Source organism: Pistacia vera, unplaced genomic scaffold, assembly GCF_008641045.1.
Source record: "Pistacia vera cultivar Batoury unplaced genomic scaffold, PisVer_v2 Contig254, whole genome shotgun sequence".
Lineage (NCBI taxonomy): Eukaryota > Viridiplantae > Streptophyta > Magnoliopsida > Sapindales > Anacardiaceae > Pistacia > Pistacia vera.
In genome coordinates this window covers 210,478-224,696 of record NW_022196062.1, presented here as the reverse complement: position 1 = coordinate 224,696, position 14,219 = coordinate 210,478, and the positions used below count along the sequence as shown (strand labels likewise).

The 14,219-nt window shown below is 34.8% G+C and overlaps 2 protein-coding genes across 3 annotated transcripts in view; both read right to left on the bottom strand.

Annotated features, from left to right (window-relative positions):
• LOC116132477 (folylpolyglutamate synthase) overlaps nucleotides 1-14,219 on the bottom strand; it is a 35,643-nt gene that overhangs the window by 9,295 nt on the left and 12,129 nt on the right. The window lies entirely within an intron of this gene.
• Nucleotides 5,204-6,421, bottom strand: LOC116132482 (probable glycosyltransferase At5g11130). The gene has a single exon (XM_031418147.1). The coding sequence runs from the start codon at nucleotides 6,358-6,360 to the stop codon at nucleotides 5,305-5,307; it is 1,056 nt and encodes a 351-aa protein (XP_031274007.1). The 5' UTR covers nucleotides 6,361-6,421; the 3' UTR covers nucleotides 5,204-5,304.

Below are 14,219 nucleotides of genomic sequence, written 5' to 3'. Positions count from 1 at the left end.
CGAAAAGATCTGTCGCCTGGTTCAATACGATTGCGTTTTGTGATGAGAGAGAGAAAGCATCCAATGCTTCTTCATACGCTGTCGCTTTTCTATTTTCGTTTCCTAAAACAAAATCACTACTAAGCTTCACTAACAAACTGGCCGAGTTAATTATGAAGTTAGTGATAGTTTTACCTTCTTCCATTTTAGTTTTACCTTCTTCCATTTCGATTTGAACCTGAATAGAATTTGCTTGCAGTTACCAAACAAAACAAATAGTGAAACGTATATATGTAAGTGCGTATGAATGAAAGGTCGGAGAAATAAAAGTTGTGTTGAGCTGTTTGTGATAAAACAGATAAGAGAGAAAGCGGTGGTTGGTTTTGTAGGAGAAGAAGATGACGGGATGAGGGATGGAGGGCTAAAGTTGAAAGTGAAGGTGAAAGTGTGGAGTTTTAGAATTAGAAAAAAAGATACGACGAAGATGAATTTATAGTGTTTGGCATTTTTGAAATTTTGAAAAATTTCAAAGTTCTATAAAACCAATTTTATTTTTTGAAATTAATTATTTTATTTCAAATATGTATAAAATAGTTAGGTAAGATTGATTTTATTCGTGACATGAATTATATATTTATGGGTTTATACTAAAGTAATTTATATGTAAATTTGGAAAGTTAACTTATAGTATTAACCCTTTATGGTGCATTTGGTTCAGGAAATATTGTATATAAAAATGTTATATTAATTTAAAGATAGATTACCTTAAAGTTGTTGGAATGTTTAAGAAATGAGTTTGGTTGAATAAATTGTGGATATGTTGTATTAATATGTTTGGTTGGAGAAATAAATTGATGGGTATGTTATTTAAATATTAAATTGTCCTCTTATTCAATATTATATTTGGATTAAATAAACCCCTACATTCAAAAACTTAGCAAAAACAACCCCATAATACAATTTTGAAAATCAACGAATACATCCCCACCGGCCACCATCCCAACCAGCAGCCGTCGACAACCACCCCTGGCCACTAGCATTTGGTAACCCAACAGCACACGGTCAGCAAGTAATGGCCTCTGTGCACTGCTCTGGCCATTTTCGGCTAGATCGTGAAGATCTGGCTAGAAAACGGCAAATCTAATCTGGGTTTAGTCAATGGTTGTTATAGGTAGATCCGTGATTGGTCGTCAATGACCAGATCAATGGTCGTTAAAGACCATATCGAAAATGGCCAGAATAGATCTCGTCATTTTCGACTAGATCTACAGCCATCTAGCCGTTTTCGGCCATCAATATGGCCAAAACGGCCATATCAGAGACCCCTAGCGACTCCCAACACTTCCGACGGTGGTGGTTTGCAATTTATTTTAAATATAAGGCATTATTATCTAAAAATTTAATTAAATAGGGTCAAATTGTACTGGCAGATTAATGTAAATTATTTTTAAACAAGGGCATTATTGCCTAAAATTTTTATTAATAAGGGTAAATTGTAACAAATTAAGATTATCAGGTAATACTGACAACCAATCGTAGTAATCGAGCATATAAGACGACATTACCTCAATCCAACATTACCTCCAAAAACCACATAAGGGGTTAGCCTAACACTCAGAGGTTTGCTCATTTTCTTAAGTTTTTGGGTTCAAACCTTGGGACCATTTACCACAAAATAATACGGCTTATCTAGTCCTGTGGACTTATAGAGTGTTTAATGGACCCTGAAGATTAATTAAGATGCGTGCAAACTGACTCGGATACCCCCAAATTACAAAAAAATAATAATAATAAAAAAACTTGCGATGTTGATGTATATTATAGCATAACAGCATTATTTTATCTCGTGGATTTCCAAATATTTTATGCTTCAACTTTTGTTTGTTCTTCTTTATTATTGGTAATGGTTTATCTTTTCGAAAGAATAAGAATAAGAAATTGGTGGATATGTTGTATTAATATGTTTGGTTGGAAGAAATAGATTGATGGGTATGTTATTTTAATTATTAAATTGTCCTCTTATTCAATATTATTATTTGGATTAGATATAACCCCTACATTCAAAAACTTAGCAAAAACAACCCCATAATACAATTTTGGAAAATCAACGAATACATCCCCACCGGCCACCATCCCAACCACTGCCAGCCGTTGACAACCACCCCTGGCCACCAGCATTTGGTAACCCAACGGCACACGGTCAGCAAGTAATGGCCTCTATGCACTGCGCTGGCCATTTTCGGCCAGATCGTGACAGATCTGGCTAGAAAACGGCCAAATCTAATTTGGTCGTTTCTGTTGATGGCTGTTAATATAGACCAGATCCGTCGATCTGGTCGTCAATGACCAGATCAATGGTCATTAAAGACCATATCGAAAATGGTCAGAATAAATCTGGTCATTTTCGACTAGATCTACAGCCATCTAGCCATTTTCGACAATCAACATGGCCAAAAACGGCCATATTAGAGACTCCTAGCGACCCCAGTACTTCCGACGGTGGTGGTTTGCAATTTATTTTAAATATAAGGGCATTATTATCCAAAAATTTAATTAAATAGGGGTCAAATTGTACTGGCAGATTAATGTAAATTATTTTTTAAACAAGGGCATTATTGCCTAAAATTTTTATTAATAAAGGGTAAAATTGTAACAAAATTAAGATTATCAGGTAATACTGACAACCAATCGTAGTAATCGAGCAATATAAGACGACATTACCTCAATAATCCAACATTACCTCTAACCAAACACACCATAAGGGGTTAGCCTAACGGTCAATGAGGTTTGCTCATTTTCTTAAGTTTTTGGGTTCAAACCTTGGGACCATTTACCACAATAACAATACAGCTTATCTAGTCCTGTGGACTTATAGAGTGTTTAATGGACCCTGAAGATTAATTAAGATGCGTGCAAACTGACTCGGATACCCCAATTACAAAAAAATAATAATAATAAAAAAACTTGCGATGTTGATGTATATTATAGCATAACAGCATTATTTCATCTCGTGGATTTCCAAATATTTTATGCTTCAACTTTTGTTTGTTCTTCTTTATTATTGGTAATGGTTTATCTTTTCGAAAGAATAAGAATAAGAAATTGGTGGATATGTTGTATTAATATGTTTGGTTGGGAGAAATAGATTGATGGGTATGTTATTTAAATTATTGAATTGTCCTCTTATTCAATATTATTATTTGGATTAAATATAATCCCTACATTCAAAAACTTAGCAAAAACAACCCCATAATACAATTTTGGAAAATCAACGAATACATCCCCACCGGCCACCATCCCAACCACAGCCAGCCGTCGACAACCACCCCTGGCCACCAGCATTTGGTAACCCAACGGCACACGGTCAGCAAGTAATGGCCTCTGTGCATTGCTCTGGCCATTTTCGGCCAGATCGTGACAGATCTGGCTAGAAAACGGCCAAATCTAATCTGGTCGTTTCTATCGATGGTTGTTATAGGCTAGATCAGTCGATCTGGTCGTCAATGACTAGATCAATGGTCGTTAAAGACCATATCGAAAATGGCCAGAATAGATCTGGTCATTTTCGACTAGATCTACAGCCATCTAGCCGTTTTTGGCCATCAATATAGCCAAAAACGGCCATATCAAAGACTCCTAGCGACTCCCAACACTTCCGACGGTGGTGGTTTGCAATTTATTTTAAATATAAGGGCATTATTATCCAAAAATTTAATTAAATAGGGCTCAAATTGTACTGGCAAATTAATGTAAATTATTTTTAAAACAAGGGCATTATTGCCTAAAATTTTTATTAATAAGGGGTAAAATTATAACAAAATTAAGATTACTAGGTAATACTGAAAAATTAAGATTACTAGGTAATACTGACAACCAATCATAGTAATCGAGCAATATAAGACGACATTATCTCAATAATCTAACATTACCTCCAACTAAACACACCATAAGGAGTTAGTTTGATGGTCAATGAGGTTTGCTCATTTTCTTAAGTTTTTGGGTTCAAACCTTGAGACCACTTACCACAATAATAATACGGCTTATCTAGTCCTGTGGACTTATAAAGTATTTAATGGACCCTAAAGATTAATTGAGATGCGTGTAAATTGACTCGGATACCTCAATTACAAAAAAATAAAATAAAATAAAAAATCTTGCGATGTTGATGCATATTATAGCATAACAGCATTATTTTATCTCGTGGATTTCCAAATATTTTATGCTTCAACTTTTGTTTGCTCTTCTTTATTATTGGTATTGGTTTATCTTTTCGAAAGAATAAGAATATAGGTTTATATCTCTAATATTTTATAAAGTTAAAATTGAATAAATAATAATATAAACATAATCAAATCTTCCATGGCAATGAAAAGGAACTTATTTATAATCTTAAGAGCACTTCTTACAGTGGTTGGGTGGCAGTGGTGATTAACAATTTGTTTTAAATATAAGTGCTTTATTATCAAAAAATTTAATTAAATATGGGTCAAATTGTAATGTCAGATTAATGTAAATTATTTTTAAAATAAGGGTATTATTGCCTAAATTTTTTATTAATAAGAGGTAAAATTATAACAAAAATAAGATTATCAAGTAATTTTAAAATACCTAAGAAAATTGAAGTAATCAGAATATCTCATATATTACCCACGGTAACTACTATTGATTTTAGAAAATTACCATAATCTTATATTACTGACAATCAATCGTAGTAATCGAGCATTATAAGACGACATTACCTCCAACCAAACACACCATAAGCAGTTAGCTTGACGGTTAATGAGGTTTGCTCATTTTCTTAAGTTTTTTTATTCAACCCTTGGTACCACTTACCACAATAATAGTATAACTTATCTGGTCTTGTGGACTTATAGAGTGTTTAATGGATCCTGAAGATTAATTAAGATACATGTAAACTGATCTGAACACCCCAATTACAAAAAAAATAAAAAAATAAAAAAACTTGCGATGTCGATGTAGATTATAGCATAACAGCATTATTTTATCTCGTGGATTTCCAAATATTTTACGCTTCAACTTTTGTTTGTTCTTCTTTATTATTGGTAATGGTTTATCTTTTCCAAAGAATAAGAATATAAGTTTATATCTCTAATATTTTATAAAGTTAAAATTGAATAAATAATAATGTAAACATAATCAAATCTTCCATGGCAATGAAAAGGAACTTATTTATAATTTTAAGATAGAATAATTTTCCGTTCTAATTTTCAAGAACAAAATTACTTCTAAAAACAGTAGATACCATTTGGTTCTTACACAAAGTCAAATAGTCAACAAAAAAATAAACAATAAGACAGATATTCTTTATGCCACTTCCCTACGCGCGTATCTAATGGTGTGGCGTCTCAGCCACAGCTGATATATCACCATATGAAAAGCATCGTACGGCTGCGGTTCCTCATTCCATACAAAGTGCAGACCCGCCGTCACACACAATCGTCTGACCTCCTCGTACTTCTCATCCCCACACGTGCGATGCAACACCCTCTTCAGTGAGTTGACCTTGACCCCATCTTTACCTTTATTCCACCCAACAAAAACTGCGATCTCTTGCCACCTCAGCACGTCCAACAGCGGCAGATCTTGAATCGGACGGTCAGTAATCACCACAGGCACGCATCCGAAACGCACCGCATCACTAATCCCGGAAACATCCCCCTCCCCGTACTCGAACAAACAAAACTTACTATGTTCTAACATCTCCTCAAAAGTCAGCTCATCGGACGGTCCAGATTCCACCAAAAAGTCAGGATCATCCCTTAGTTCACTGAGCAAACTTGACTCCTTAACCGCGCCGAATCTAACAAAGCCCAGATGCCGTTTTGTCTTGTTGGTTGGCCCGTTTGACGCATGAGGATCCGCGAGTGGGGGCAAGGTGATATCCTTTTGTGGGACAAACTCGGTTCGTGATGTCGGAAAACACGAGATCTGAACCGAGTTTTTCTTCAACTCGAGGACGTTTCTGTTCGAGTTAAAGCCCAAACCTTCACACGAGATATAAAAATGGTCGGCGCCAAGAGTGCGATTCCAAAACGGGAAGTCGTTTCGGAGGCCAGCGATGACTCGGCCAAGGGAACGCGTGGAGGTATGGGATGAGAAGGGGACGAAGAAGAGGTGGGCTTGTTCTGGGTCTTTAGTGATGAAGGGGCTTTCGAGGAGAGAAGAGAAGAAGAGGGACTCGGGTGTTGTGGAGAAGATTAGTGGTCGGGGAGGGGAGTAAGTGAAAATTTTGAAAGATTTGAGCATGTTTTGGTAATTTGGGAAAAGTGTGGTGGGTGAGAGGTAAGGGGTGGCGGAGAGAAGAGGGAGGGAAAATGAGAGAAAAAAGGAGAGCAAGAGGGAGAAGTGAGTTAGAGACATTTTTGCAGGTGAATGAAGAGAAGTAGAGAGGAGGGAGACTAAATAGAAGCAATGGGAGTGTGTCTGATTGTTAGAGCTTAAAGAAACAGAAAGGTTTTTCGTTTTTCGTTTTCTTTTTTCTTTATTTCTATTGGTAGTTATCAAGCCTTAACTACCTGAACCAATGCTGTTTCCAGTCAATATACGTGTTCCATGCTTATGTTTTTCTCAAGAAAGAATGTTGCAACCGTGTGAATTCAAGGCTAACACTGTGATAAAGAAAGAAAGGAATAGTGATAAGGATGGTACTTAAATTCAACTGCATAATGAACAATCTATGAGGTTTAGATGTTATCTTCTCTTCCTTAAACCAATTTGCATAGTTAAATAACATTTTTAAGTTGTAGTTATGCACTTTTTAAGATGTGTCAACAGTTCAGTAGTTTACTGTCAAGGAATTCCACCTGCTCCTTTCGGCCGGGATATATTTCCAACGATGTCGTCGGAACCTTTGCTTCACTTTATTGGCAAGATGTCAAAGATTAAAGGTAAAAACTAATTGCTAAGTGGATATCGAGGTTGTGTTTACACACTACGGCATGTCGGTCCTTTGAGCCTTTGACGTTATATTGGAAGCAAACTTTTATGGAAAATTCTACACTCACAATTTTTTCTTATAAACTTATTTTCACAACTTTAATATGATAGTTAATAATTAGTCAATTCATAATAGATCTCATTTGATAAATCACAGTTAATTAATTATGAGCTATTACATTGAAATTATGAGAAAAAATTTATGAAAAAAAGTCGTGAGTATAATATTACTCTGCTCAGCTTTTGTTCTGAATGATAGGAGTGTGTTTAATTAGTTAAATATATTCAGGAGCGTTGCTGTTGCTTTTAAGAAATTTAGTTATCCAAAATCTTTCATCAATCGTCCGGCTGGGGTAGTTCCAACACATTTTTCAGATTCAAGCAATTTTGGTCGATATCTTAATGGTGATGCTGCAATTTTTATGTTTAGAATTAGAATCTTTAGATCTCTCATGCTTAGAGCTATATAATACAACTACAATTTTGGTCAATGTCTAATTGTTGATGCTGCAATTTTGTTGTTTAGATCTCTCATATTTGGGGGTATATAATAATACAACTATACAATCAGGGATCTTGAGAGCTTAATAATAGCTTTTCTCCTTTTTTTTTTTTTTTTTTTTCAGCGTGATCAATGTTCACAATCACAATGAAGTCACTGTAGAACTCGTCAACTTGTGGAAAGTAACAGCACCAACAACCATACATGCCTTTTAATTCTTTAATTGATTTAACAAATGGAATATTATTATTATTATTGTTGTTGTTGATGCATGATTTTAACACCAACTAATTACACGTGAGAAATGCTGAGCTGACTCAAAAGACACACATGTATATGAGATATTGGGTTGAATAAGAGATGAAAAACAATGTTTAAACTTTAAAATGGTTCGGATGCTCAAACAAGCAAGTCATTCGTCCACTGATATTGTATTAATATGTGAGATCAGGTCACGTCTAGCGAGCTGATTTATAGTGTAAAAAGTATAAGTGAATACAAGAGAGAGAGAGAGAGAGAATGCTATTACACAATGAAATTAGCTAATTTCACAAACAGGAGAAGAGTCTTCTATTTATAGTGGGATGAATTAAGGTAATGATTACTAAATCTGGGAGTGGGTTAGATTGCCGTGTAAATCCTTTTTTATGACCCGTTGCTCATAGATTTTAAACTTGAAAGTCCGGAGGGTACAATGGAGTGGATTAGTTTTATGCATAAATTGATTTAAATCAATGTAAGTAACAAGTATTAAATATTGTATACATATTTAATTTTTAATCGGGGATGGCATGTCTTTCTCCTAATTCCTATTTCCTGCCTTTATCCAGGCGTCCAATATTACATTTGTTGATGCTTGATTTTGACACCAACGACTTCGCATGTGTAAAGTACTAACAAGTTACATGTGAGTTGATTATAGTGAATAGGTAAGGTATTGTGAGCACAGTAACATGCAAAGACGTAAATATAAAGTTGATAAAATGATTTTGATAGTAGTTCAGATGCTTAAAGAGAATCATACCTCCACTGTGAAATAGAATTTAAGGTGGGTCTGATTCCTCATCCAATAAGACCTTGTTGCATGGGAGGATTACCCTCTCTTATAAATTAGTATGCTTGAGCGTGCCTAGTCAGTGTGAGACTGCAATACTCCCACTTAAAATTCTATCATTGTTTAATATAAATTACTTTCTGATCGCTAGACAAGCTTACAAGAGGTCGCGAGCTGCGACCTAGGATTACAAGTGTTTGGTGTTCTAAGTGTTCTTAGAGAATGTCAAGCCAATCTCTTTCTAGTCGTATATCTTTGCTATTTTCTTTGTTGAATGTGTGAATATCTGATCCTGATTTTATAAGGGGGAGCTACCTTTTTATACCCGTTTAGCTCAAGGTAGTGATTACACTTTTGCAAGTGGCCTGATGTCGTGAAGATCCCTCCTACCTTTCCATTCGTTGAGAACTAAAAAAATATCCTTAAATTAAATAAGGCTTGGATAGGTGTTTGAATCAAATTCACCCAAGCACAAATTCTTGATCAAGTTGGTTTGGGTCTGTGATAGCTATATGCCTTTTACCTGTAGAGATGTGTCATGTTTTGGACTGTGGAATGCTTTCCTAGATTTTGATTGGTGCTTGATGTCGTCAACATATTTCAGCCCTTATTTTAGGCATAATAACATTGCTGTGTGATTAATATTACATAAGTGGGGGCTTACATCATAGCAAATGATTCACCAACAATCAGTAGTAATTTCAAATCTATTTTGCAGCATTTGGTGACCTTCCCCTGCTCACTTGAGAACAATAGGCACTTTTACATACAAAACTTGTCTTCAAAGAACTTCAATCGTGAATAATAAAAATTTTTATTACAATGAAATTGATCAAACTATGCTTTTTTATTCATTACAGTAAAGAAATTTAATAGCACTTCAGTTTTTCAACCAATAATTTGTGCATAAATCTGTTTAATCTTCAGATTCAAAGAGATAATAAGCAACAACTGGGCTCCTCACTTGATGCACCCCATCATCCCAAACCAAAGAACCAGAGCTCCTATTCAACGATTTCGACACCTCTGCTGTAACTGTGACAACAAAGGATTTGGTCTCCCCAACATACTTGAAAGACAGAACACTTGGTTGAACTTGGATCCCTAATCCAGGCTGAGTCACAACAGCTGCCTTGTAAGTGGACACTGGTGATCCAACATTTGTAACATTTCTATGGAAGACGCGAGTAATTTATTGCGTAGAATTGGTTGATACAGCAAAGGAAGGGTAGTTCAAGTCCCACACAGCTCCCGTGTTTGCCGCGGAACAACTGCTATTGTCCCCAGTCACAATCCTTAGAAGTGTAGTATTGTAACCTTGTCCACACAACAATTTAACATAATCAAGCACCCNAAAAAAAAAAAAAAAAACACTCTTGCAAAGATCAATTAAAGATAATAATAATAGGAAAATTAAATCGCCTTAACTTGAGGAATTAGATGGTTTATTTATCAACTTATTTCATACAAAAATTCCAGTGGCGTTACTCAAAAGAGGATAAATTAAAAGTCGCATGCATGATGATACTTTCAACTCATGTTTAAAGTTGTCCAGCAACTGAAGGATCATCTTATCTTAATTATACATATATGTTAATATTTAAAATAATTGTTGTTATGCAAAAATGCAACAACCAGCCGTGCCCAATCGACTTTGTTGAGATTGGATATGATGTGTACATGATTACGAATAACCAGTTAGAACAAATTAGAAAATCCACAACGAAAAATCAAAGAAGGTTTTTAAAGTGGTTTGACGAGTTATAATCAAGTCTACGTTCACTGTTATCTTATTGCTTTTATAATTGGCTTACTATTAGAGTGATTACAGAGGAAAACGCGTAAAAACGAGAATAAACTCTCTCTCTGTCTCTCTAAATGGGTTTTCTGTTTGAGTGTGAATAATCCATCCCCAAAACAGAGGTGGTTTCTCCCTTTTACACACCACTTGACAGTGGTTGGGAGTTGTTATGGAGTGAATTACACGCATAATCCTCCAATCTGAGTCAAACTCCCCATGCTTAAATATGAACATCCATACTTGAGACAGATAATCTTGCTGGAGAAGTAATCTTCTGTGGTAGTGACACAGGCAAGTTTGACCATTAGATCTTGACATGGTGTAGAGGACGGCTGACACGAATTTGATCGTCCAAAAGACTTGCACAATGGAAAATGTCACACCCATAATCTCTTCTCATAAATTTTCTCTTACAACTTTGATGTGGCAGCTCGCAATTTGTCAGCTCATAATAGGTCCTACCTAGATCCCATATAATAAATTATATCTAACCAATTGCGAGTTGTCATGTCGAGATTGTAAGAAAAAATTATGGGCGTAACATTACTCTAATAATAATATCTTAGGGTGCATTTGGTTCAGTATTTATATCCATATTCCCAGTCCTATTCCCCAAATATTGTTTGGCACATTATTCCAGAAATATTACTATATTTTTTAATTACTTTTAGACCCCTTAAGCTTATTAATTTCATTAAATACCCCCCCAAAAAAAGTTCAAAAATTAACAAAAACACCCCCATCAACCCATGCTTGCCTAGGGCTGTAAAAATCCGATTAACCGAACCGGATTCATACATTTTGTAACCGAACCGGTTTTTCGGTTCAAGCCATATGGCAAACCGAAACCGGTCCGGTTTTTTGCATTAACCGGTTTGCAAACCGAACCGAATTTTCGATTTGCAATCCGGTTAACCGGTTTTATTAATAATTTTTTTTTGTCTTTTTTTTTATATGTTATGATAAAAAATTCCTATTTTTGGTTGCCAATTTCAAGAAACCAAATGATCCACAATAATTTAACCAATTAATCACCAATTAATGCTATTGAATTCTTCTCATCTAAGCATAATAACTAATAATCACCAATTACATTATCATAAAATACAAACTGTTCCTTTAAATTTTAATGGTCAAGTACAAAAGTGATTAAGAAACAGAAAACAACTAAACAGAGGTAATCATAAGTAAATTAAAAAAGAAATCCTCCTCAATGCCTATAAGTCACAATATAGTCATATTCCTCACTTAACCATTTATGTATCTGATAATTCATAACTATAAATAAAAAGAGCGCAAAAAAAGAGTCTAGTTTAGGCTTTCCAATTTAATAATTGTACAAATTTCGATAAGATACTCCGTTTCTTATTGCTCTACTAAACTAAATATGAATAAAGCAAGATTTCAAAAAAGATTCTCACTTCAAGAAGCCAAAATGTTAGGTTGCTCTCAACTCTTACCCTGTAAACTAAATACCAGTAACACATTTCTTATTTACACAACACAAAACAATTTCGAACACGAATCAAACTAAAAATACTTAAGCTTCAACTAAAAAAATAATTGAAGAAGAATCTATTTATACCTTTCCTTTGTGCCAGCACATGAATAACACTCATTTTTGAAATTGCTTCCTCTAAGTCCACATCTACACATATAAAAAAACTCACTATAATTTGAAAAAATGATATAAACATACAAATTTACAATCAAATGCTGCACCTGATTACCTTGACATACTCGCGATGAGATCAAGCGAATAAGATCTGTCGCCTGGTTCAATACGATTGCGTTTTGTGATGGAGAAGATAAGCATCCATGCTTCTTCATACGCTGTCGCTTTTCTATTTTCGTTTCCTAAAACAAAATCACTACTAAGCTTCACTAACAAACTGGCCGAGTTAAATTATGAAGTTAGTGATAGTTTTATCCTTCTTCCATTTTAGTTTTACCTTCTTCCCATTTCGATTGAACCTGAATAGAATTTGCTTGCAGTTACCAAACAAAACAAATATGTGAAACGTATATATGTAGTGCGTATGAATGAAGGCGGAGAAAATAAAAGATTGTGTTGAGCTTGTTGTGATAAAACAGATAGAGAGAGAAAGCGGTGGTTGGTTTTGTAGGGAAGAAGATGACGGGATGGGGATGGAGGGCTAAAGTTGAAAGTGAAGGAAAGTGTGGATTTTAGAATTAGAATAAAATACACGAAGATAATTTATAGTGTTTGGCATTTTTGAAATTTTGAAAAATTTCAAAGTTCTATAAACCTAATTTTATTTTTTGAAAATTAATTTATTTTATTTCAAATATGTATAAAATAGTTAGGTAAGATTGATTTTATTCGTGAAAGAATTAGTATTTATGGGTTTTACTAAAGTTAATTTATCTGTAACTTTGGAAAGTTAACTTATATATTAACCCTTTATGGTGTTTGGTTCAGGAAATATATTTATACTAAAAATGTTATATTAATTTAAAGATAGATTACCTTAAGATTGCTGGGAATGTTTAGAAATGATTTTGGTTGAATAAATTGGTGATATGTTGTATTAATATGTTTGGTTAGAGAATAAATTGATGGTATGTTATTTAAATTATTAATTGTCCTCTATTCAAATTATTATTTGGATTAAATTACCCCCTACATTCAAAACTTAGCAAAAAAACCCCATAAAACAATTTTGGAAAATCAACGAATACATCCCCACCGCCACCATCCCAACCACTGCCAGCCGTCGACAACCACCCCGGCCACAGCTTTGGTAACCCAACGCACACGTCAGCAAGTAATGGCCTCTGTGCACTGCTCTGCCATTTTCGGCTAGAATGCGTGACAGATCTGGCTAGAAAACGGCCAAATCTAATCTGGTCGTTTATGTCAATGTTTGTAGCTAGTATCCGTCGATCTGTCGTCAATGACCAGATCAATGGTCGTTAAAGCCATATCGAATGGCCAGATGATCTCGTCTTTTCGACAGATCTACACCATCTAGCCGTTTTCGGCCATCAATATGGCCAAAACGGCCATATCAGAGACCCCTAGCGACTCCCAACACTTCCGACGGTGGTGGTTTGCAATTTTTTAAATATAAGGCATTATTATCTAAAAATTTAATTAAAAGGGTCAAATTGTACTGGCAATTAATGTAAATTATTTTTTAAACAGGGCATTATTGCCTAAAATTTTATTAATAGGGGTAAAATTGTAACAAAATTAGATTCATGTAATACTGACAACCAATCGTAGTAATCGAGCATATAAAGACACATTACCTCAATAATCCAACATTCCCTCCAACCAAAACAACCATAAGGGGTTAGCCTAACACTCAAGAGGTTTGCTCATTTTCTTAAGTTTTTGGGTTCAAACCTTGGGACCATTACCACAATAATAATACGGCTTATCTTCCTGTGGACTTATAGAGTGTTTAATGGACCCTGAAGATTAATTAGATGCGTGCCACACTCGGATACCCCAATTACAAAAAAATAATAATAAAAAAACTTGCGATGTTGATGTATATTTAAGCATACAGCATATTTTTATCTCGTGGATTTCCAATATTTTATGCTTCAACTTTTGTTTGTTCTTCTTTATTATTGGTAATGGTTTATCTTTCGAAAGAATAAGAATAAGAATTGGTGGATATGTTGTATAATATGTTTGGTTGGAGAAATAGATTGATGTGTATGTTATTTTAATTATAAATTGTCCTCTTATTCAATATTATTATTTGGATTAGATATCCCCTACATTCAAAAACTTAGCAAAAACAACCCCATAATACAATTTTGGAAAATCAACGAATACATCCCCACCGGCCACCATCCCAACCCTGCCACCTTTGACAACCACCCCTGGCCACCAGCATTGGTAACCCAACGCAGCACACTTCAGCAAATGGCCTCTATGCACTGCGCTG